The following is a 26,696-nucleotide window of genomic DNA, read 5'->3' as shown; positions in this document are numbered from 1 at the left end:
CGCTCGGTGGGGATGCGTCGCGGCCGCTCCGAACGGGCCAAAAGGTCCGCCGCTTGGAACGAAGCCCCGGCGTCCGTTGAATTCGCGCCGGCTACACCGCGCGTCATAGGCAAAACGTAACAGTTTCAAATCTGCTGCCGTCTTGCATCGTCGGTAGTTAGAGTAGGGTAGCAAGTTGGCCTGAGATCCCGTGTCCACTTTGAAGTTAACCATCTGGTCAGCCACTTTCACATGTACTACCCAGTCCGCTGTCGCGTCGATGCTCGAGACTGTCACATCGAGAATGTCGAAGCTGTCTTGCTCCTCGCCAACTTCTCGGATTTGCGAGCCCTTCTTGCAGCAAGCTGCGAAATGGTTAACGCCTCGGCATATGAAACACGTTTTGCCGAACGCAGGGCATCTGCCGGGTATGGCGTGTAAACGATCGCATCTGGCGCATTTCCGAGATTGCTGCTTGTCTTGCATTACTTGCTTATCGGGCTGTGCCGAGGGTTCTTCTTGCACCGCATGCTCCACTTTGCGAACCGGCCCAGACCGCTTCATAACCAGCGCCACGTGCTTATCGGGCTGCGCCCAGGCATTGTTTTGCAGCGATGCTGCTTCCTCCGCTTTGCAAATCTGCTCAGCCTTGGCAAGTGCCAAGTCTTTTTCTTTGAGGAGCTTTTCACGCAGTCGTGGGCTACTGGTGCCAAACACCATTTGATCTCGCATTAAGGAATCAGCTATTCCCGAAAAATTGCAGCTTCTTGCTTTTTTTCTGAGGTCCCGCAAGAAATGCGCGAATGACTCCCCTTCGCCTTGCAATCTGGATCGGAATATGTACCGCTCATAGACTTCATTCTGTTGTTCTTGGCAGTACTCCGTGAATTTCTTAACAACGGTAACATAATCTTGCTTGTTCTCGCCCCCGAGAAAAATGAAGCTGTTAAATACCTCCAATGCGTCGTCTCCGGCAGTGCTGAGCAGCAGTGCTGTTTTGGCGGCCGTGGTTCGGGGCTCTTTTGGTGATTCCGTTGCTTCCAGAAAAAAACTGGCTGTGGCTTAGCTAAGGTTAAGCCCAGGATGCGAAGCATACTGGCCTTTATTTTAACGCGACAGCGTTAAGGAGCTCGTGTCGCAGAAAAGCCGGTGTCGTCGGCGTCGGCTCAGGCGTGCGGCGCTTGCTCAGGCGCACATTTCGTTGTCGCGCCGAACGCTGCGTTTCTCGACGCTCACCGCGTCCGATGCGGGGCGCGTAGTCGCTGCGCCGTAGCAAAGCCACCTAGAAACAGTCTCTGTAGCACGCCGCAACCTTCGCTTCTCATTCCAACGAGCAGCTCTGTCTCCAGGAGGCATCTCACCTCGTGAGTGTCTAGCAGAGGCAAGCGCAGCTGCTTATATACCGCCGCGACGCCGCGAGTGACGGCGCGAGTTGGAGCCCCGTTTCTCCTCTGTCGTGACGTCACGTTGTCACGTGGTCAGCCTTGAAGGCGACGCCGCGAGCGACGGCGCGAGTTGGAGCCCCGTTTCTCCTCTGTCGTGACGTTACGGTGTCACGTGGTATTGAAGGCGACACCGCTGCGCCTGAGGAGCTGGGTTGAGCTCTAGTAATATGCTTCGCATAAAAGCTCGAATTTCTGCTGGAACAATTCCCAGTCCTTGGCGATATTCCCAGACAACAGTAGTGGTTCAGGAAGCTTCAGCAGTTGCTCCATCGTGTTTCCATCGACGTGAGCTATCCCACTTCTGACACCATGTATCAGTCGAGGTGGCCAGCGACCAAAACGCCCTTTATTGCTGAACGTACAGTGTTTTATAGCCGCAAGGGGTGTGGCAACCAAGGCGCATATCTAATCTAGGCGAGCACGATGAATCGCCGCACCAGGCATGGCACGTACGTCATTCCCGATACACCTCTGATTGATACACCGTCCCGTTTGCCCTACGTAGAACTGGCCACAGCTAAGGGGAATATTATAAACCACACCCATACGACAGTCAGTAAAACTGTTGTTTTTATAGTGCTTCACTGTTCGTTTTTTGCCGTTTACCCGCTCGTTTTTCCTCTCTACGGCAGCGAATATCTTACCTAGCTTATTGGAAGCTGTGAAAGCAACATTAACATCATATTTACTTGCAACTTGTGACCCCAGGTGTCCCACGAGCTTCTGTTATCGATCCCTTGCTCTTTCTGGTATATATTAATGACTTGCCTAACAACGTAACATCCACAGTGCGACTTTTTGCGGATTACTGTGTGGTTTACCAGCAAATAAAAAATACTAATGACGCTGTACTACTCCAGCAAGACTTAGCGACTATATCTAACTGGTGTTCACAATGGAAGATGACACTTAAGAATACTAAATGCAAAGTAATGTGTTTTTCGCGTCGCGTCAATCCGTGCCCCGCAACCTACACTATTTGTTCTTCCCGGCTAACACCGGTAACATCTTCCAAATACCTCGGTGTCATTATAACGTCAAACCTAGTTTGGAAGGCACATATCATTTCTATCATCGCGTCCGCTAACCGCATGCTTGTATATCTGAAACGAAATTTTTCCTTAGCCCCAACACCTGTTAAGCTTCTGTACAAATCGCTTGTCCGCTCCAAATGAGAAAATGCTAACTCAGTATGGGACCCTTTCAATAGCCCTCTTATTGACGCCCTCGAAGCCGTACAGAACACAGCAGCACGTTTCATCTTTCGTAACTATGATCGTTTGTCCAGCGTCACAGAAATGAAAAACACATTGTCACTAACCCCTCTCTCAATGCGCAGAAAAAATATCACACCTGTGTCAGTTCTTTAAAATTTACCGCATGAATTCCACCCTTAAAGATACATTACTCACGCCACCAACATATGTTTCATCCCGCTTAGATCATCCGTGCAAAGTTGGTGTTTCACAGTGCCGTACAGCATCGTGGAGGAATTCATTCATTCCAAAAACATCGTTGGACTGAAACCAGCTACCATGGGATATTGAAGTTTCGAAAGACTTTGATGAGTTTAAGAAGAAATTATCAACACAATATTGCTTGCCATAGCTTGGGTTCCATTTTCATGTTCCTCGTGATTATGCGCATCATTATACATATTTTCACCAGATTTGCTGTGTTCATCTTTGTGCTAATGTGGCGTTTTGCAATTTGCAACTTTTCTGTGTGTGATTTAGTGTTTCTTGGTATTTGTATAATTTTGAACTCACTTCATGTTCCGAGTTGTGAATTAAGTATTTGTTCCGTATCTGAAATAAATAAATAAACTTTTTTAAGCTTGTGAGACACTGAATGAATATACGGAATAGCCACAACTCTTTTTTTTCCTATTACTGCTTTCTCTAATCACGTCCATCCCTCTTGAAACCGACTTCTTTAGGCGCTTAGCCACAGTGGCCACTGCTACACTAGGATAACCTGCTTCTAGCAGGCGCTGGACCTGCGCATTAAAACTGGCACTCATTTTGTGCATGCAGGATCTGGTGAGGGAAGACATAAGGCACGACATGGCAATTCCGATTTTTACTACTTTGGAATGCTTGGATTTAAAGTTTAGTAACGGCTTCGAAGATCTTGGAGAGTACTGCCAACAAACATGATTTTGTTCGAAGACCAAGGAAATGTCAAGAAACTGAATTATGCGTCGCTGAGGAAATTCCTTGGTAAACATTAATCCTCCTCCATAAAGTTTAAATTGCTCACTTACTGAGGTAGCAGTGGAATCTAATTTTTCCCTATTGCAGAAAACCAGGTAATCATCAACGTAACAAAATATCTTGATAACGCTATCACCTAAGGCTTTCTCTAAGCAGTTGTCAAACTTACTGAGGTAAATATTGCTAAGAATAGGGGAAACCATTGAGCCAATACAAATGCTGATTTCTGCAGAAAAACGCCATCTCTCTACCCAATCAGCGTCGACTTCAATTACATTGAAATAATTTCTAGAAAACATCCCATGGAAACACCGCATCTGTCAATAAAAGCCGACTCTTGCACTTGTTCTTTAATGCACTCATTTACGGAATTTAGCAACCCGTCATGCGGCAAAGAATAATACAGATCTTCGATATACATACTAAAAGCTGTAAAATTACCAGGATTTTCCTCTCTCAAATACTGGACTAGTGCCTGAGAATTACGCAAGTAAAAGGGCCCTGAAAAAACTAGTGAAGCTAAGCAGTTCTGTTGGTAACTAGCGACACAGACCTGCGACGTCTCTTTTTCTGACGCTATAGTACGAAAAGAAATTTCTTCCTTATTGGTCTTGGCCGAGAAAAAACAGTTCTAAGGTAAGGGATTTAGCTTTCTTGACATTACAGATAACGCTATCAAGGTTATGTCTTGACAAGAGGTAAACCACACGTTGCTTAACTACCGAAGGCTTCAGTTTCACTGGCTGTAAAGTCTTTTCTATGGCTGGAATCGCTTTTTCAGAAAACATGTCATCTGGCATAACTACGAAATAACCTTCCATGTCAGATATTACTGGTAAATGTTATGCTCCACAAGGTAATTAACTAATGGTCGGACAGGGTCAGACGTCTTAAAATAAGAATTTGATTGTTTAATGCTAGCAATGCAATCTGAAATAAAGGGCGAGCGTTCTTCTTCCGGGACGAACCTGGTTATGCAGCGCGGTATGCTTAAAACGTCAACGGGTTTTATGTAAGGCTTAAAACAGTGCTTAGGCCTCTTTTTTGCATAATGAATCCTCACCAACTAGCTCAGCTTTCTGTCGTTCTAAGCTTCATTTCTAGGACTCGGAGCCCTTTTCCTATTCCCCTACTTATCTTCACAATCTTGCTTCGTTAGCTTCCTTAATTGCGATATGTATATTCCACGCTAGAACCATGTCGTGGTTTAGTCGTACTGGTGTCGTCCTATTGGAAGTTTAAATGACGTGCGGCTTCCTTCAATCATCAACTGGGCATGCCAGGAGGATTGGAGCTATTCTTTCCGCTGAATCATGGCGCCAAGTTAGGCTCTATGTGGAGTGTCTAAGGGTCCGTTGCGTGGCCCTGGGAGATGGTCGCCATTGGAGCCACCCCTACGCCGATTGGAGTAGGTTAGCCGTGCAACACGCGGACTTCCTGTGGAGGATGAAACTTCCGGAGCTTCAACAAAGTAAGAGGAAACACCTTTCTAATAATTCACCGTGATATAACATACTGGTTCTTGGAGACGCCATCGTAAGTGATAACCTTAAGAGAACCCTTGCTGTAGGTCCTAAGCACTGTTTTAAGCCTAACATAAAACCCGTTGACGTTTTAAGCATACCGCGCTGCATAACCAGGTTCGTCACGGAAGAAGAACGGTCGCGCTGTATTTCAGATTGCATTGCTAGCATTAAACAATCAAATTCTCATTTTAAGACGTCTGACCCTGTCCGACCGATGATTACATTGTGGAGCATAAACATAGACCAGTAATATCTGACAAGGAAGGTTATATCGTAATTGTGCCAGATGACATGTTTTCTGAAAAAGCGATTTCATCCATAGAAGAGAATTTACAGCCAGTAAAGCTCAGGCCTTCGGTAGTTAGGCAACGTGCGGTTGACCTCTTGTCAAGACAAAATCTTGATAGGGTTGTCTGTAAGTTCAAGAAAGCTTAATCCCTCACCTTAGAACTGTTTTGCTCGGCCAAGACCCATAAAGAAGAAATTCGTTTTCGTGCTGTAGTGTCAGAGAAAGGGACGTGGCAGGTCTGTGTCGCAAGTTACCTACAGAACTGCTTAGCTTCACTAGTTTTTCCAGACCCCTTTTGCTTGCGCAATTCTCAGGCACTAGCTTAGTATTTGAGAGAGGAAAATCCTGGTCATTGTACAGCTTTTAGTATGGATATCAAAGATCTGTATTATTCCTTGCCGCAGGACGGGCTGCTAAATTCCGTAAATGAGTGCAATAAAGAACAAGTGCAAGAGTCGGCTTTTATTGACAGATGCGGTGTTTCCACGGAAGCTTTTCTAGAAATTCTTTCATTGTACTTGAAGTCGACGCTGATTGGGTGGATAAATGGACTTCTTCTGCAGAAATCAGGCATTTGTATAGGCTCAAGGGTTGCCCCTATTCTTAGCAATATTTACCTGAGTAAGGTTGACAACTGCTTAGAGAAAGCCTTAGGGGATAGCATTATCAAGATATTTGGTTACGTTGATGATTACCTGATTTTCTGCAATAGGGAAGAGTTCGGTTCCACTGCTACCTCAGTAAGTGAGCAATATAAGCTTTATGGAGGAGAATTAAAGTTTACCAAGCAATTTCCTCAGCGATGCGTAATTCAATTTCTTGCCATTTCCTTGATATTCCAACAAAATCATGTTTGTTCGCAGTACTCCCCAAGATCTTCGAAGCAGTTGCTAAACTTTAATCCAAGCATACCAAAGTAGTAAAAAACGGAAATGCTATGTCGTGCCTTAATTCTTCCCTCACCAGATCCTGCATGCACAAAATGAGTGCCAGTTTTAATGCGCAGGTCCGGCGCCTATTAGAAGCAGGTTATCTTAGTGTAGCAGTGGCCACTGTGGCTGAGCGCCTGAAGAATTCGGTTTCGAGAGGGACGGACGTGATTACAGAAAGCAGTAATAGCAAGAAAAGATTAGTGACTATTCCGTATTCATTCAGTGTCGCACAGGCTTAAAAAAGTGGCAAGTAGATATGATGTTAACGTTGCTTTCACTGCTCCCAATGAGCTAAGTAAGGCATGCGCTGCCGTACAGAGAAAAAAGGAGTGGGTAAAAGGCAAAAAACGAACTGATATTTGTCCAGTGAAGAATACTAAGAACAACAGTTTTACTGACTGTCGTATGGGTGTGGTTTATAATATTCCCCTTAGCTGTGGCCAGTTCTGCGTGAGCAAACGGGACGGTGTATCAATCAGATGCTAATGGCACATGAAAGGTCGTTAACCGGTGGATGGCCTTCTAATCTTTCGCTACGTTGCCAAGATTGTAACTGCACGCCAGAGTTTCATGAATGCACGACATTGTACAGGCATAAGAATGAAGATACGGGTCTTATGGTAGAGGCATTGCATATCTATATTGGTGCAAGTGCGTGCGTGAGCCAGCCTTCGATTACATTACATAAGGAAGTGATTAGGTGCCTTAAAAGTTATCTCTCACATAGACCGGCACGTGTACCCGACTGACACGTGGTGTTACCATTCCTGAGCATGCGCAGATGAGTTTTGTGTCGTCTTTCTTTTTTCGCCTCAGTGCTCCCTTCAGTTGATAGTCGGCGTTCGTGATGTCCACTTCTCTACTCTTGTGTCCTGTCTGCACACCTGACTTCTTTTTTGCATAATGAATCCTTACCAACTAGCTCAGCTTTCTGTCGTTCCAGTTCTTAATCTTTCGTTCGCGTAACAATATATTTAGTGGACATGCGAGCAGCGATCGTTGCACAATGCCTCATGCGCAACTTTTCTTCGCTCCACAGATTTTGCTGAAGCTGGCCCTTGCTTCGCCTTCTGTGCTCATCCACATCTACCCTACCGTAGGCTTATGAGTAGATGCTGTCCAAGATCGTCAAGAGCCCGTCACGTGCACTTGTACTCTCCATGATCTTCCGTTCTCCCTGAATGTACCACTAGACGGATATGTCATCACCTCTAGGACGATGGCACCGGCTGGTTTACCGTCCTTTCCCAGCCTTTTCAGAAGCAGCTTGCTCATTAGCTACTCCTTCAGTGGGCATGCGAGGGGTACTCATTGCACTATGCCTCATGCGCAACATTTCTTCGCTCCCCAGGTGCGTAACAATTTTACCCTGTATGCTTAACGGAGTGATAATCACTCACTTTTGCTGCTCCCATGACCACTTGTCTTATGTGCTACTGCGTGCGATTGTCTCGACGTGGTGCTGTTGCGTCGAGGCAATCGCACACAGCACCACGTCCGTCGACCAGGGTTTTCCTCGACGGTGATGTCGAGGAAAACCCTGTTCTCCAAGGGTGCAGAAGTCGGCTCAAAGTGACTCGGTCTTGAGTACCCTTCCCGAATCTCTGTCTGATGAAATGACTGCCGTCTTAATAATGCCTAAAGACATAAAGAAGAGGAGGGTCGAGCTTACTAAAGGTGAGTCCGAGTTGAAATTATATATTAACGATGTGAAAACCAGCGAAAGAGCAATTGAAAGCAACCTAACCGACATTTTCCGCTGCCTTGAATCACATGAAAATAAATGAGGAGCGCTAGACACGGTTTGTAATGATTTCGCCATAATTCAAGAAAGCGCTGAGTGCTTGGAAAAGCAGCAGGGCACCATAGCCTCGTACTTAGACGAATTGGAAGACAGAGGAAAGCGCAATAACTTTTTTTTTTCTTTACGGTGTAGGCGATTCCCGTGAGTCATGGCTTCAAATTGAACAAAAAACTCTGTATGCTTTGTCCTCAGCGATGAGAAATGTGTTGCCACCAAACTCAGTTGAACGGGTGCATCTAATCGGGAATTCTTCAAATACGAAGTGTCGTCCAGTTATAATGAAACTATCAAACTTTAAAATTAAGGGGAGCATACTTTCGTCGCCCAGCCAGCTTAAAGGCAGTAACATTCCAGTATCTGAGGACATCTCGCCCGCGACAAGGCTCGCTAGAAGGAAGCTTCTCAAATTTCGCAAAAGCCAGCCTAATTTACCCTCATTTAAACTACGTTTTAACGACCCTTTCATTGATGAGCAGTGTTTCATGTACGATCCAACAAGTGACGGCGTTAAGCGATTTAAAATTCGCGTTCTAAATCACGCAAGCGTATCTTAGAATCTGCGTGATCACCCTACTACATAGCAATGCGCGAGGGACAATGGCGTATCTTTCACAACACAAGCCTCCGTGCTTGTTGCTAATGCTAGAAGTGTGTTTCGCAAACGTGAGGAACTTGAATTTTTCTTCGATAGCTGTGATGCTGGTATTACTGCAATAACGGAATCGTGGCTACAACCTCATGTGCAACATTGCGAAATTTTTTACTTGTCTCGATTCTGTATTTTCCGCTGCGATCTCTCTGCTCGCAAAGCCGGGGGCGCACTACTCGCTATTTCAAAGCCCCGGCAATGTCATCGAATCCACATTCACTCTAACCTGGAACTTGTGTGCGCTTGCGTTGATATCGGTTACCGTAAAGTTACGATCGTTGTTTGCTACCGCACTGCATCCTACGCATCCATTTTCACGATCTCCTTAACACCCTTACTTTGCGGCATCCCTCAAACCCCATTATTGTATTGGAAGTCCAAAATCAAGAAGGGGGCATATATATAAGGCCTGACATATGAAATAGCACGCGGTGGTATAAAGTTTGTACGGAGGCATTTATTCGGTGATTTCAACTTCCCCAACATATGCTGGACTACTGATCCGCTACACTTTTATCCATTTTCTTCACAAAGACTATCTTGATCTATGTGTTTTCCCTAACAAAATTAGTATCGGAACGAATTAGAATCTCAGACAGCGCTGCTAAGCTCCTTTACTTAATCATATGCCCTCATAGTGACATAGTTACCAATGTTTCATGCTTACCGGGCTTAAGCGACCACTTGGGTCTTAAAACGACCACCTGGCTCTGATAGCAGAGGGACCACCCGACCTGCTATCACTGCGGAGAAGCCGGCAATGTGCACCACCGATGCCCATACCGGGAGATGGGACTGCGAGGTTTCGCCGTTAATGCGCCACGACCACAGATTGGCGAACGACCTCGAGATATCGCCCACTACCACACTACGACTCAGTGCAGCCCTCGACAGCCGTCCCGTTTACCGTCACCAGGCCGCTACTCGTCACCGCAGCGCCAACCATACACTGGCCCAACCCAATGCCGGTCTGCGAGCCTATATCCGGAAAACTAAAAGCAGCAACCGATGGAGGTGTGGTTGCTGTTGGTCGAACTGACGAAGATCTTCCGCCACCGACGAAGACGCCGAAGAAACTACCTCTACGACATAATGACACGCCGTCGTCCCGACGAAGTTTGGAAGCAAAGAATACGCCGACGAAAGACGACCTGACGACTCCACATACCAGCTGCAGGTCGACGCGAGGCAGCCGTGATCCGACGCCAAGACCTAAGTGTAACGGAAGACAAAGAACCACCGACCTCGACGTGCTTGTCGACGGCCACGCAGTCCTCGCCTTAGTAGACACAGGAGCCGATTACTCCGTCATGAGTGGACCCATCGCCGCCCAGCTGAAGAAAGTTAAGACTGCATGGGAAGGCCCTCAAATTCGGACCGCTGGAGGGCACCTCATCACGCCGAGTGGAATTTCTCGGATTCTGCAGCATCTACCCCGACGACCATAGTTCCCGAACCACACTTCGACAGCAACAGCTCAGAAGTCCGCTCCGACGGTACAAAGGCTGCTTTTCGACGCCATCGAGCACTCGACAAACACCAATCGCAAAGCATGGCATAATCACTGAAGAGTGCGCTCGACCACTCCGCCAGAGCTCTTACCGAGTTTAGACACGAGAACGTGAAGCTATGAGAGAACAAGTGGACGAAATGCTGCGCGACGAGATCATCCAGCCGACGAAAAGCCCGTGGGCATCTCCTGTAGTCTTGGTGAAGAGAAAGGACGGAACCCTACGTTTCCGCGTCGATTATCATCGACTTAACAAGATCACGAAGGAGGATGTATACCCCCTTCCACGGATAGACGATGCATTAGCTCGGCTCTGCAATGCAAAATACTTCTCCTCGATGGATCTCAAGTCTGGCTACTGGCAAAAAGAAGTCGACGAGAGAGATAGCGAAAAGACCGCCTTCATCACGCCAGACGGCCTCAAGGAATTCAAGGTCATGCCATTCGGACTGTGCTCGGCGCCTGTAACGTTTCAGCGCATCATGGACACGATGTTAGCAGGATTGATGTGGCAGACCTGTCTTGTTTACTTGGATGACGTCGACGTCTCCGCCGGAAATTTCGTCGATCACCTTAGGCGGCTCGCGACAGTACTAGAGGCAATCAAGTCATCAGGGCTTACTATGAAGCAGGAAAAGTGCCGCTTCACTTACGATGAGCTTCTGTTCCTAGGCCAGGTTATTAGCAAGTCTGGAGTCGGCGCTGACCCGATGAAGACTGCTGCCATCGCAAAGTTCTCACAGCCCATCGGCAAGAAGGCAGTGCGTCGATTCCTTGGCATCTGTGCCTACTACAGGCGTTTCGTCAAGGCCTTTTCACGCATTGCTGAACCGCTGACATATCTAACTAATGTGACGTCGAGTTCAAGTGGGAAACGCCGCAGGCCGACGCAAGTGAAGAACTCAAACGACGCATGCAGTCGCCCCCAGTACTTACGAACTTCGACGAGGACGCGGATAACAATATCCACACTGACGCCAGTAGTCCAGGCCTCAGTGCCGTCCTAGCCCGGAGACAAGACGGACTTGAACGCGTGATAGCTCACGCTGGCTGGTCGTTGTCAAAAGCAGAAAGCAATTATCCTACAACCGAAAAGGAATGCTTCGCCATCGTTTGGGCTACAAAAAAAAAATTTGCCCTTACCTATATGGCAGGCCGTTCAAATTCGTCAGCGACCATCACGCCTTGTGTTGGCTAGCGAATTTAAAGGACCCTTCAAGACTGCTGGGGTGGTGGAGCGTAAGACTGCAAGAATAGGATATCAATGTAACCTACAAGTCCGGATGAAACACTCTGAGGCCGGTTGCCTATCACGTGCCCCCATTGACTCGCCGCCGCAAGATGACGAGGATGACGACGCCATTCTTGGCATCGGAAGCCTTCTGGCCTAAGCTCGGAAGACTTCGCTGAACAGCAACGAGCAGACCCTGAGCTGAAAAATTTCGTCGAGCATTTGGAAGGGCACACCGACGTTGTCCCTAGCGCATTTAGGCGAGGATTGTTTTCGTACTCGCTTCAAAACACCCAACTCGTAAAGAAGAACTTCCCACCAGTCCGCTCTAACTGCCTTGAAGGTCCAGAGGTATTGCACGCCCTACATGACGATCCGACCACTCGACACCTCGGATTCTCGCGGACACTATTGAGGATACAGGACAGGTATTATTGGCCGCGCCTGACCGCCGACGTCGCCCGTTACGCCAAGACATGCCGAGACTGTCAGCGACGCAAGACACCACCGACAAGGCCAGCGGGATTACTACAGCCAATCGAGACTCCTTGCCGACCATTTTAGCAGATCGGGAAGGACTTGTTGGGACTCTTTCCGATCTCAACAACCGGAAAGAAGTGGATCGTCGTGGCGACGGACTAGCTCACCCGCTTCACTGAAACGAAAGCACTGCCGAAAGGTATCGCAACCGAAGTGGCGAAATTCTCGGTCAAGAACATCCTGCTGCGACATGGCTCCCCAGAAGTCCTTATCCCGGACAGAAGATCGGCTTTTACAGCGGAGCTCACTCAAGCCATTTTGCAGTACCGTTAGACAAGGCTCAGGAGGACAACTGTCTACTATCTACAGACGAACGGTCTTACGGAGCGCCTGAATAATACCCTCGCCGACATGCTAGCATTGTACGACGACGTCGAACACAAGACCTGGGAATTCCGTCCTGCCGCACGTAACATTCGCTTACGACACGGCGGTGCAAGAAACAACACAGATCACGCCGTTTAAGCTGGTTTACGGTAGGAAACCGACGACGACGCTCGACGCCATGCTGCCGCACGTCACTGACGAGGATAATGTTGACGACGCTAGCTATCTCCAGCGCGCCGAAGAAGCCCGACAGCTCGCCCGCCTACGGATCTAGAACCAGCAGCGTACCGACAGCCGACACTACAACCTCGGACGACGCTTCGTCGAGCACCAGCCCGGTGACCGTGTTTGGGTTTGGACCCCTACACGCCGGCGACGGCTGAGTGAGAAACTATTGCGACGCTATTTCAGACCCACAAGGTCATTCGACGTATTGGTGCAATGGACTGTGAGGTCGTCCCAGACAGAATTCCGCATTCACAGCGGCGCCGCGCTGTTAGATATGGCGCCGTTTCCTGAGGCTACTTCGAGTTCCCCAAACCACTTCGAATCGCAGCACAGCTAATTGAGGAATGCAGAAGCAGGGGTGCCACATTCCTGAGGCAGGACACTTGCAAACAAGTTCGTACGCCGCGGGGATTAGAAGGGGGCCTCGGACAATGGAGCCCAATCGTCCCCCTTCGCCTTTAAAGAAGACATTTGCTACCGCTGCGGGGCCGTAGCACCGGGAGCAGGTGGCCCTTTGGACAATGGAGCATGAGCTCCTCCTTTGAAGAAGCGCATTGCCAGTCTGCGAGGCAAGACCGCAGAGAGCCGCTGGGTGTGACAACGCGATACGGGCGCCAACCATTGGCTGAAAATGGCGTCATCTGAGCGGACTCTCCCATTGGCCAAACATGACGCGACTTCCAGTCCTCGAAGGGTTTAAAAGAAGCATTCCAGAGAGACCAGAGCATTCCCTGATTCCCTGATTCACCTCTCTCGAACGTCTTGCCGCGGGCCGCAGCGTTTGAGTTGCTGCCGGCCCGTAATGACTGTGCGACTGTTCCTTGACTCTCACCTCACTGTATATAATGTAGAATAAATCCCTCCCAAGTTTGGGTGTTTCCATCCCGAAGTCCATCCCTCAACCCCTACATCTGGTTGGCAGCGGTAGCATCGCCTCCGAATGCATCAGCTGGTGGCAGCACTACGGATGAACCTTCGTCGAGAGAGATCCTAAGGAACCGGGAAGAGCGAAAAAGAGAGAGCCTTCGTCGAAAGAGGTCCAAAGAAACTGGGAGCAGCGAAGAAGGAGCGAGCCTTCGACCCAGGGAGTCCGGAGGAACCGGGAACAGCGAACGAATGAACCGGATGGCAGGGTGCTGCAACCGTAAGTGAGCGCGTGGTTTTTTCCCTTATGATTCGCCAGACTCAAATGTTGTGTGTTCATTTTGATAGTTCTGGGAATCGGGAGTTTGATGCATTGTGTGTTTGCACAAATTAATAAGGAAAACAGTTCTAACCGCCTGTCGGGGCAGCTGCCATGGATCTTAGAACGTTGACGAGGTCAGACTTGTTGTTGGTGTGCGACGATTTGGGAGTTGAGGCGGACGAACGGATGAAAACACCAGCTATCATAAAGGCGATTAACGATAGTGGCAATGATGACAAAAGCATTGAGCTTGCGTGGGAGGTGATACAGGAGCCACGAGAGCGTGAGCGTCGTGTACGTGTGCGAGAGCGTCGTGAACTTAAGAGTGAGTAAGCGTGAAGAACGCGAGAATGAACGGAAGCATGAACTTCGAGAACTTACTCTTAGGTGTGAGCGTCACGAACGTGAGTATCAGGAACGTAAACGTGAGCGTGAGCAGAAGTATGAGAGAGAGAAGACAGCACTGATCAAAGAGATACAGTATTGTGATCAGTTATTGGCACAGAGACAACGGCTGTCTGAGAATTCTGTAGGAAGTACAGAGCGAAAGAATGGGGAAGTGTCTAGCAGATTTTCGCCAAAAGCCGACGAGAAGAGTAGTGCCTGTGAGATTGGCTGCCGATTCATAAATGAAGGGAAAAGGCTAGCTGCTAACGATGCCTTAGTGGCAACAGAGGCCGTTAAAGGCCGTAGTGAGAGCGACGAGGTGCTGTGCCAACAGAGGACTGTAGAGACAGCTAGGCCAGCTGCGAACAAATTGGCACAGTTACCGAGCGTGTGCGTCGCTGGTAATGTTAACGAGGGTGCTAGCGAAGAAAAGGGTACTGCTGACCCGACAGACGCGAGCACCCATGTAGAGCCAGATCTGCGTGCAGAAGTGAAGTGCGAGCTGGACGATGCAGTTGAGAATAGTTCTCGGGGTGGCGAGCTCCGTAGCTCACAAGAGAACAACTGCATTGTTCAGGGATCGGTGCGGCTCTCCGCCAGTCTAGATGGCCTAGATAGGGATGATTCAGTTGTTAATCATTCGGACTGTGCGCGTGAGACAGCGATCAATACCGACGGGCTGTGTGCCGATGCACAGCGTGAGCTGGGCAATGTAGTAGAGGGCAGTTCGCAAGAGTGCGAGTTGTCTAACTCGAGTAAAGCCTGCTGCATTGTGCCAGAGTCGGTTGGGCTGTCCGCCAGTCGGCGCAAAGTGAGAGTAGATTTAAATGTAAATCACTCAGACTGTGCGGGTAAGAGACCGATCCGGGCCGACGAAATGTGTACCGGCCAGCACGAGGCACGAGAAGGCGACAGGAAAGCGAGTGCAAAGAGAAAGCGCAGTAAAAAGAAGCGTGGTAAAGACCGTAAGACGGTAACTAATGTAGCGCCGCCAAAGATGGCGAGAAACCCAAAAGGACAGGGCGCGAGGAAAAAGGTGCGGTCGTCAAGGACGATGTTGACGCATCCAGAACGTTCGAGCCACCGGTCAAAGGGGGACCGCGAAGCATGTTCTGCGCGGACGCTGACAAAGGGCACGGGGCAGTTAAACTCCTCGTCGTTCCGTAGTTCTTTTCATAGCTCAGCGTGCAGTTCGAAGAAACGCAAGGTGGCAGGACGAGACCAGGTGGGGAGTAGCGACGCGGTCAATCAAGTTAGTGTTGAAAGCGGAGCGCGAGGAGGCAAATTGGCAGGGAACTGTAACGTCTTGAAGGAGCTGATAGTGAGTCAGCCCTTTTGTTGTCCCTCCGTAGCCAGAGTAGCTTTGAAACCGCGACCACCCCGGGTTCGACTCAAGTTATGACATTATGGGAACAAAGAAAAACTGCGCAAAAAAGGACAAGACAGAGAAAGAACCACACGACACAGGCGCAGACTAACAACTGGTTTAATGCTCCAACGCCTCTTTCCTACCAACAACAGAACGCATGCGCACCAACCACAACGACCAATGCCGCTATCATGTAGTCGAGCCTAGAAACGCCAACTCCTTGCGGTACAAATGTATGGAAGCCTCACTAACACATTTATCTGGCCCTAATCTCGCGATTTCTAAAGCTTCGATTACTTCACGCTCTTTCTTATCCCTTGCGCGTCCGACAATCGTAGTCCCGCCGAAAAGTGGGGTACAAACATTGCCGTCATGCCTGCAGGTCTTGCAATGCTTAGGAAGATGCTGTCCTCTAGAATCATCTAGGGAATTGGCATGTTCTAATAATCTAATATTAATGCAGCGGCCTGTTTGTCCAACGTACACGTTGCCACAACTCAGCGGAATCTCATAGATGACATTCGCACTACAGGGATTGTCGGACGCGCAAGGGATAAGAAAGAGCGTGAAGTAATCGAAGCTTTAGAAATCGCGAGATTAGGGCCAGATAAATGTGTTAGTGAGGCTTCCATACATTTGTACCGCAAGGAGTTGGCGTTTCTAGGCTCGACTACATGATTGCGGCATTGGTCTTTGTGGTTGGTGCGCATGCGTTCTGTTGTTGGTAGGAAAGAGGCGTTGGAGCATTAAACCAGTTCTTAGTCTGCGCCTGTGTCGTGTGGTTCTTTCTCTGTCTTGTCCTTTTTTGCGCAGTTTTTCTTTGTTCCCATAATGTCATACCAACTAGCCCCTCACCGTACGCTTCTAGACGTCAAGTTATGAGTTAGACATAAGCGTTTGGAAAGGGAGGCCAAGAGCGCTTCCGTAGAATTGCAGTGTTTGTTTTTTATTTTGAGCATCGGAAGGTTTTCGCGATTTGAGACTGGGATTTCTTTCAACGTGTAAGGCATGAGCTTTGTTTATGTTTTGGTTTGAGAAAGCTCCGAGATTTGAAAGATGAGGTTTATGTAAACATGTAGTCTCGCGAGTGTTAGTTAATGAGTATATAGGCTCTTTTTGTGCGTGTGAGTAACCTGAAGGTCAAGGTTATCGTCGAAAGGCCTATGGTAAAGCGCGTGTGTTATTTAACCTTCTTTCTTTTTAAGTGTTTTGAATTTTCTAAGGTTAAGCGCGTAGATTTTCAGTGAGTGCATGATTTGCACTGAGAAGCGTTTTTAGTTCCATTAACGCGTGTCCTGTGTGGACGGAAGGAAGCAGATTATGACTGGGTTGCTCGTGTGTGTTGAGGGCAGCCGTATTCTGACTTCTTTAATAAGTATGCGTGGAACGAGTGATTAAAAGACGCATTATTTTAAGGGTTCTGCGGAGTGTGTAAGTCCCGCAAGTTTAATTGTTCGTTTATGTCACGTGTCCTGTAGGACTTTCAGGGAAGAAACGTCAGTAAGCGTAAATGAAAAGTTTGCCTACAACGCAAGTACGCGTTCTGTTTAGTGACCACAAGGCTAGTGCGCTTGTGATTACGTACTTGTGAGGTTGACCAGATTGTTCAGTGGCACCATTACGTGCGATAAGTAAGCCACTGCGATAGATTGGAAACATGCTGTTCGTGTAGTTAGGCCACTTAAGTTATGTTCGGCTGTTTTCATTTGTTGTTTGCATCGTCAACGACCCTTTTGTTTTGCAACAACAATAGTACTCTGGTCTTGTCGGCAATCGAGGACAAATGGATAGCTGTTTAGAAGGGTGGTTGGAACTGTTTTGTCAAAATTGGGGAAAGAAAAGATCAGGGTTCATTTTGACTCAGTAATAGCCTGGCGAGTCAGGGGTGAAGAGCCTGCGCTTACACGTGGTGCAGCGCTGTGTTGTTTTGTTTGTTTGACGTATGTTCTCCAGGGCCCAGGATCCCGAAGTTTGTCAAACGAGGCTGGACCCCAGTACCCTGCAGCTTCTTTCAGCGTTCCTGATGGCCAGCGAATTGAGTTCACCGGCCATTCAGAACAACCGGGGCGAGGACAAGCTGTTAGATATGGCGCCGTTTCCTGAGGCTACTTCGAGTTCCCCAAACCACTTCGAATCGCAGCACAGCTAATTGAGGAATGCAGAAGCAGGGGTGCCACATTCCTGAGGCAGGACACTTGCAAACAAGTTCGTACGCCGCCGGGATTAGAAGGGGGCCTCGGACAATGGAGCCCAATCGTCCCCCTTCGCCTTTGAAGAAGACATTTGCTACCGCTGCGGGGCCGTAGCACCGTCAGCAGGTGGCCCTTCGGACAATGGAGCATGAGCTCTTCCTTTGAAGAAGCGCATTGCCAGTCTGCGAGGCAAGACCACAGAGAGCCGCTGGGTGTGACAACGCGATACGGGCGCCAACCATTGGCTGAAAAGGGCGTCATCTGAGCGGACTCTCCCATTGGCCAAACATGACGCGAATTCCAGTCCTCGAAGGGTTTAAAAGAAGCATTCCCGAGAGACTAGAGCATTCCCTGATTCCCTGATTCACCTCTCTCGAACGTCTTGCCGCGGGCCGCAGCGTCCGAGTTGCTGCCGGCCCGTAATGACTGTACGACTGTTCCTTGACTCTCACCTCACTGTATATAATGTAGAATAAATCCCTCCCAAGTTTGGGTTTTTCATCCCGAAGTCCGGCCTACAGCCCCTACAGCGCACGATCTGAAGTGGTCCACGTAGTGGGTCTTAAACCATTTTACGGACGCTAACGAAGCTCCTTATTTTATTGTTCTCTTTGCTACAGGTGTTTTTCTTTATTACTTTCGTTTGCAGTATCGAGTCGATGCTTTTTAAGGAGTAGGTATTGCCACGTGTACTTGTTTGTATTTATCGGGCGACACGTTTCACCGCCTAACATATGTTATCACACAGCGCAAGGCGCGGTTGCATGCATCGAAAGTTTCTGGAATTGTATCGATGCTTCCATCCGCTGTCTGTGACCGAACCTTGTGTAATCTGATTGCTTGTGTGTGCGACGCGAATAATGTAGAGCTTTGTAGAAGGCATGCGGGTCCCAGCGATTACACTGGAACATTTAACGACTGATGTATAAAAGCCCACGCGCTTGACCCGCTGATCAGATTTTCGACGACCGCCGACTGTGTTCACCGTTGTCACCGTTCTTTGAGTGTAGCCTGTTTCTGAGGGCACAAGTTCGCCCACTAAAACGCTAGTTTCCTCTTTCCCAGTTTGTCTGCTTTCTTTGCCGTCACTACCACGTGACAATATTATATTCTGCGTTAAAACCAGTTGCTGAAAAAAAAAATTACCACTATGATTGCACAAATTTTGACGCTATTATTATTGAGCTAGGTGATTTTCTTGATCTTTTCCTCAGCGCATTTGATGATCACACGGTTGATGAGTACTGGATTGTATTCAAAAATAAAGTACATGTGCTCACCGACAAGTTTATTCTGTGAAGTATAATATCCTGCAACGTTAAAAAGTCCCTGGTTGAACTCTAAGTTAAAAAGGCTTTCGAACGGGAAAAAAAACGACTATATCAAATAGCGAATAAAAGTGCACTGGCATTGAAATGAAACGCTTCCATGCAGGCGAACAATACTTACAGAGCAGCTTTAAATCTTGCCAAAAAGGCATTCCAAGTAAACACTTGGCCCACAATGCTTGCAAATGGACCTACAAGTTTTGGCGTGTTATTAACCCTTCTAAAGACAATATGGTCACGCTGATTGATTTGAGTGGTTCACCGGTACCCGGTAATGTATGTCCCTATGTCCTTAATTCTGTGTTCTGTAAGAACTTTGTCCTATGTATTGACCCCGTGCTTCCAACTCTTGGGCGTTGCACTTACCAACCTATGAATTTTATTTTCACTGAACCCTTGTGGTCGGAAATGTTTTTAGAGATCTGAAGTTCTGGTGCTGATTTCGTAAACGCGAAATTTCTGAAACATACTGCTTATTCATCTCCTCTGCTTTCAAAAAAATTTCAGCAACCTTTAGATACCCATCAGCTACCTGCAGTTTGGAAAGTCGGGAAGGTGGTCCCACTCACAGGTCCAGTATCAAAAACGTTCCTCTCAACTACCGCCCAATTTCCCTCATCAGCATTCCTTACAAGGTTCTAGAACATATTTGTACTCACATTTAGCAAAGCATTTCGACAATAATTTGTTTTCATTAAAGCACAACATGGTTTCCGAAAAGACTTCCCTTGCGAAACTCATCTTTTTTCTTTTACTCACAGCCTTCATCTTATTCCCGACAAAGATTATTTCGCAGACTGTGTTTTCTTAGATTACGCCAAGACTGTCGCAAAAGTGTCATAAATTGCTTTTATTTAAACGTAGTAAACTTAATCTTGATCCTAACCTGTTTGCATGGCTTGCACATTTTCTCCTTAACCAGTCACATTATGTTGTGTCAAATAATCATATGTCCCCATTTTGTCCTTAGAATCTCGTGTGCCCCAAGGATCAATATAGGCCCTGTTCCTTTCTTAATTTACATTAACGATTTACCCAATGATGGTTTTTTTATATTTACCTTTTCGTTATCCTCCGTGAAATCTTAAACAAATCTGATAAAACATTCTTACTATACGATTTAAACGCTATGCCTAACTGGTGTGACGAATGGTTAATGCAAGTCCACGTAAATAAATGTATATATAGGCGTGTAACTCGCAGCAATATTCCTCCGCTGAACTATTACCTTAGTGATACTCCTCCAGAAGTTGTAATTTCCTATATATACCTAGGTATCCACATCACCTCCTCACTTTCCTGGTCGTTGCTCATCAATAAGGTTATTAACAATACTAAACGCATGCTAGGTTATCTTTGCCGAAATTTTTCTTCCGCTGCTACATTATTAAAATTATTCCTATAAAAAGTATTATTATTATTATTATTATTATTATTATTATTATTATTATTATTATTATTATTATTATTATTATTATTATTAGGAGCGAAGAGGAGTGCGCCTCATCCAGCTGGGGGCTGCACCTCTAGACTCTTATTCAATCGCTTTTAAGCTAACCCAAAACAATGCTGCGCCTTCCATTTATGGAACTTACAGTGACACATCAAGCGTAGCTTCCATGAAAAACTTTGTGCTACTTGCTCCTCTCTCATCACGACGCAGGTGCTTTCGCCTTGCTTTATTTCATAAGTTATATTTCCACAATGCCTACCTGCGCGATAATCTTCCACCATCTCCTACCTACATTTCCTCTTGCATTGATCATAGCCATAAGGTTGGAATAATTCAATGCCACACCAGAACCTGTCACGAATCATTTATTCCTAGGACCTCTCAGGAATGGAACCACCTTCCCGGCGCAGTTGTCGCAATGAAGGACAACTCAAAGTTTCCTTCCGTCTCATCAGACATCATCACTCCCGGATACAATTACCTAATCAATTTTGCTGCAATAATTATCTTTTTGCTGCCTTCAGTATTTACTTATGTATATGTTTCTTACCTACTCTCCTCTGTAATACTTCGGTCCCCCTCCCTTTGAGGGTGCAATAAAATAAATAAATAATACTTCTATCTTCCCCGTAACAATGTAATCGACTCAGTTTGGCCTATTTATCATTAAAAAGATGAGATTTATCATTAAAAGATTTATCATTATTTATCATTAAAAGATGAGATTAAAAAAAATCCACCTACTTGGGCTATCCCCCTGAGTGCTAATGGCTCTAAGGTGATTAACACTATAGTGATTGTACTAACGAGAATGCGTGCTCATTTGTAGCGTGTTAAACAGCTTTGCCCTGTCTGCGAGAAAGTTTTAGTCTACTCTAGACATTAAAAAATCCCAGGACACCTAAGCACTTCTTATGAGTTGTGAATGCGAAAGTAGCAATGTCCAATTCAACGCCACTGAGCAGTCCTTCGTGTTATGAACTCCTCGCAGGCAAGCGAGCGCGTTTTCGTTTGGCCGTCGGGAGGCGCATCCACAAGGCAGGCGAGAGGAACGCGCGGATAGCACAGGCTTTCGAGAGCGTCAGTGACGTGGCGTCCCGGCGATGTCCTCTCACACCTGGCGCTGTATCACCGCAACAGCTGTTCCTTTTCGCTTGCTCTTTCCGTCTAAGTGCGCTCGTGGCGTTACGTTACAACCAATACTAATTTGTCGAGGCATACTTGTCACGGGGCATCGCAGCCAGCTGCGCTTTAGATGCGATTTCTGTGCTGTAGACTACATACGCCAGCTTTATCACTCATGAGCCATTGGACGCTTTGGCGCCGAAAAATGATTCCGGAGCGTTACGTGCCAAAAATCATATATGATTATGAGGCCGTAGTGGGGGACTCCAGATGAGTTTTGACCACCTTTGAACGGGCACCCAATGCACGGTGAAGAGTACGGACGACCTTTTCTGTTCATTATCTTTGTCTGCTTGTCAGTTTGAATTGTTTACCATAGTCAGGATTAGTTGCTTCTGTCATGAAGCGGTCGTGGGGAGTAGCGCACTATCCTGCTTTGTCTATTGCTGTTGGTCAGATGTAGGTAGGTGGTGATGAGCAAGTAAGCTTGAGTCCAAAACATTACCAGGGCTCACTAGCGCACACTTTGGTGAAATGTTTTATTTCTTCCCACCAAACAACGCAGAACGCTTGGCGATCACGGTGTTGCAGCCGGCTTCATTCGCTCTGAAGGCCTCGGTACGTTCCACCGCAAGACGAAACTGAAGGATGACCCATTGGCGGCAGCTGGGCGTGTGAGAGTCGATCTCGGCTTCAGCGGTACACCAATACTTTGCATCAGATTGTGCGGTCCATGCCCATTACTGAGTGGCAGGCTGGAAACAGCACCTGTCGATGCCAGCTCGCTCTTCGTCTAGTCAGCGAATGTCAGTGAAGCGGAAGGGCATGACGGACAGGACTCTCGTACACAGGCTCTTCGCAGTGACGGCGACTGGCTCATGAGCGGAGCGTCCACGCGGTCACCTGAGAACTGCTTTCATCAAGAGGTAGGACACCGCAATGAAGTGCTCCAGCGTAGCCTTGGGCCTCGCCGCAGCACAGCTTGTGGCTGGCTTGGGCCTGACCGTGCTTCCCATCCACACCATGCTCAAGCTGCCGTCGCTAGCCACAAGGGACTGTCCACTCTGGGCTGCTGGACCGGTGAGCGATGCGACTCATTTTACTTCCCAGCTTAGAAACCAAACGCGACCTACTTAATAGGGAATTTCCCTTACGACCGAAAACACTTTAAATCAATCAACTCATGTTTCCCAAAGCAGAAATGTGAGCGCTAAGAGTTACTCATGATCTAACAAGACAGGAAGCTGACAGAAAGACGGACACGGGAAATGGCCAAAAAAGGGCACGTAAAAGGTGTCCAGCGTACGTAGGGCCTACGTTTCGACAGCTACGGCCTGCCTTTATCAAGGCCTCGAGACATTACTTTATGTCGAAACGTTAGCTCCGCAGTAAGGCTTACATGTTTAGCCACTATTACTAAAGAAGACCAAAAGGCGACTAAACCAGCATACAGCTGTGGCATAGCAATTTGTACTGGTGGAGAATCAATACAAAACTTAACTAATTTATTGTAACCGACCTGACTCTTCCCAGTTTAATAAATCACCCTCTCTTATTGCTATCGATGCTTACCGGAATGCAATGGATACGTGGGACATGTCCTCGTAGCCCAAATTGATAAGGCTGCAAAACAAAGAATTCAATCTATTAATTTCCGCAGCGAAAGAAATGTATAAGGGAGCAGGACACTACTAGGACATTTTAAAAGGGCCAGAAATATGCCTTAAGCGTACCTTGCGTAAGCGTAGGCAGTGCTTTGCAAGCCGCGGCCGCGCTCTTAGCCATCCCCAGGGACAAGGCAGATAGTACCCATGCTACACACTGTGCTTACTCGTTACATATCGTTTTTGCGTGTGCTAATTATGTACCTATGTACCATGAGCGAATTTAATTTCACGTATCAAGTTTTCCAAGCTGGGCTGGCATGCTAGCTGTAACTGCCACCAAGTCTCCAGCAACCATTAAAAAGTATGTCTCATGCTTTCATTAGTATGCATTATGGATTTTCGTGTCACTAATTTCTTGCACCAGGTGTTTCTACTTCGCATTTTGGCGTAGCTTATGAACTGTACAGTGGGTAAGCATGAAAATTGCGCGACATTAGCTGTTACCACCGTGGTTAAACAGAAAATAAACAGAATAGTACCCATGCCGATTCCGTCAGATAGTATTTAAATAAAGAAACTGCTTTACGAAAGCTTCCATTCATATCAATTTCATGCGTGCGAGGAATGTAAATGTATAATTAATCTGTTATATTCCTTATTCTCTATTACCAATGCGGAGAGGCTAATGTCACTATCACTTGAGGATACGGAGGAGGAGCAAACTATATAGGGCACTCTAAGAAGACAGCAATAGGGTAGCAACTTTGTTGTTCAGTACCTCTATCTCCTATTCACCTTAAACTTCCCTCTTGCTTGCGCGACGCCATCTATAATCAACGCTCTATTTTATCTACCACACACAACCAATCCAATAAACCTTCGCTCTAGTATTCTGTATCATCACACTATTATAAATTTATTGTTATTACTGGTGCTCATTCAACTGTCTTGCGCCACTTACCTGAACAACAATTTAGAGAGTCACGGGAAGATGTAAACAAGAAGTCTTAACTACGTCAAGTCATAGGGAACATAGTCTTCTTATCACTTTGTTACCCTTTTGAGGCATAGCACCTTTGTAGATTGCGCAGTTTTAACGTGAAGGTTGTGTTTTGGATAGTAATCTGTGATTACACTCATGTGATTGTTATGCTTTATATATTGGCTGTTTTCTTGAAATAAACTTCTGTTGATAGTACGCGCTATGTAGGGGCCCCTCCTTTTTAATCAGTATGTGTCCAGTCAGGCTGTTGCAGCCATGATGCTATACGAACTGCTCGATTTTCCATTTTGCTGGGTGAAGATAGGTCGTGTTCATACCTGAAAATGTAATTTCGGACAACTGCTTCGACAACTACGGTGCAGAACTTCATATAGGTGTCAAAGACTTGCGTGCTCAGTATGTCTGTTGGCATCCTAGAAATGACGGCTATAAGCAGACTTATGCCCGTTAACCCGTGTCGTAATAGCATGAAAGCACAAACAGTGAACACGGTTTTCAAGCACCCAAATGATTAGATCTTTTCTTCAGACATATGTAAACACACGTTATTCGAATACATCAAGTTAATAACCAATATGCTGACAAATAAAGCTACGCTTCCTCGCCCCTGCAAACATAACATACCACACAGTATACAAGTAATGGTTGAAAGAAAAATAGTGTGTGTGTTATTGTACGAGAAGGTAGCGCCGATTATGGAGTAAAGGTGCACTGGAGTATAGTTGAGCAGGTCGCGTAAGACGTACATGAGATAAGTGATATTCTGCTGGAGTAAACAAACTGGTGATTAGGGAAACTCCGTCAAGGAAGGGCAGGAGACGATTAGGCTTAGAAGTATGGTAAGCTGCACAAGGATAGCGAATCGGCCGAATCGGACCTTATCCATAATGGTAGCGAACGACAAAACGAAGATACAAACTTGTTGCTTTTCCCTGTCTTTTTCTATTTATGTGCCTTCGTTTTGCCGTGCGATGCTATCATGGATAGTGTATACTGAGCGTGTTGGTGCGCTTTGGCATTTACCTCTTCCGCGTGAAAATACGCAAGGAAATGAGGAAGACCACACGACACCACAGCTGTCGTGTGGTCGGCCTTCAGTCCTTGCGTAATTGTCGCGCTGAAAAATGAGACATGAAGACAGGCAGTGCCGTCATATTAGAAACTGTACGTTTATGGGAGAGAGCCGAGTGACACAAGAAAGGCGAATAAGAGATTGAGGTATGTGGCATTCGCACAGCAGTGGACCGAAATTGTGGTGATTAAAATTGACCCCTCGGTTGACGGTTTAGATCTAGGCAAGCCAGTGAGGCAGTACGCGGCTCACACAGTAGTTATGCACCACTATTTCTGCGATCTTTTCAGGCTCACAGCTCGCTTTGGAAGAGAAAATATCCGTTCGGTGATCCGCATTTTTAGTTGCTTCTCTTCGATCTCCTCGTGCGTGTAGACGAGCTGCGGGATTGCGCCGAGCATCGTGCCCACCTACAACGATACTTTTGGCAGTCGCTAATGGACTGCAGCAGTCCAGTGCACTCAGCTATTCCCACGGGAGATGTTCGTGGCGCTGCCATCCCGCTGCAGCGGATTTGTATGGCAGAGACAAGGGGAGCGGCACCATCTTGCCTATTATTTGTATCACGCGTTTTTGTCAAGCGTTATTTTTCCTAAGTTGCCTGCTGTTGTTGTTGATCACAATACTAAGTGTTCATCGTGATAACATAACATTCATTCACCGATGTTCACTCAACTGTTTTGTGGCGTGTACCTGAGCACAAAACAAGACATGCGCATAAAATAGCACGTAAGTTAGGCAGAGAAATTATGAGCACCTTTTACGCAGTCCGGCAGTTCAGTTGCTATTGCGTTGCGCTGCTAAGCACAAAGTCCCGGGCTCGCCTCCAGTCGCATGTCCATGCGGGCATAATACCGAGACGCTCGTGTATACCGGTCACTTCAAGAGGTCCTTCTGAGGGAAATCCGTCCTGCATTATGGCGTGCCTCAGGATCGGGTCATGGATTGGGTACATAAAATACAAGAAATAAAAATAATCATGTGCGCCCAAGCTCTTAGCTTGGTACTCCTTGCTTACTCACCGAAAGCCGTACACGGAGAGAGCGCATGCTTCGCGGCACACGCCGCGCAGTGCCTTCACCGGGGCAGCAGAGCACCTCGCGAGGAGGCGCCATAACGTGCACCGAAGCGAAAATATCGAGAATACGCGCCGCACACGTCACATTACTTGACCCGTGGTACGATAGGATGCTGCTGCTGATAATGTTCATTTATTGGCATCCCCTTTGAAACAAATACTCACCTGTCCTGCTGGCGTTGACCATGCCGCAAGCAACTGCTACATGCAGCTGCTACAT

At 47.2% G+C, this 26,696-nt stretch overlaps 1 protein-coding gene across 4 annotated transcripts in view; it reads left to right on the top strand.

Moving 5' to 3' along the window:
* LOC135897809 (sarcospan-like) overlaps window positions 1-26,696 on the top strand; it is a 297,173-nt gene that overhangs the window by 63,163 nt on the left and 207,314 nt on the right. For 2 of the 4 annotated variants that reach the window (XM_065426514.2, XM_065426511.2), the window contains exon 2: window positions 22,282-22,796. In XM_065426514.2, the coding sequence (XP_065282586.1) occupies window positions 22,656-22,796 (141 nt within the window). In that variant the 5' untranslated portion in view covers window positions 22,282-22,655. Of the gene's footprint in view, window positions 1-22,281; window positions 22,797-26,696 lie in introns of those variants that run through there. The other 2 variants (XR_011507077.1, XM_065426515.1) reach the window with 2 other exon arrangements.

This window comes from Dermacentor albipictus, chromosome 7, assembly GCF_038994185.2.
Source record: "Dermacentor albipictus isolate Rhodes 1998 colony chromosome 7, USDA_Dalb.pri_finalv2, whole genome shotgun sequence".
Classification (NCBI taxonomy): Eukaryota; Metazoa; Arthropoda; class Arachnida; order Ixodida; family Ixodidae; genus Dermacentor; species Dermacentor albipictus.
This window is presented reverse-complemented; position numbering and strand designations above follow the sequence as displayed.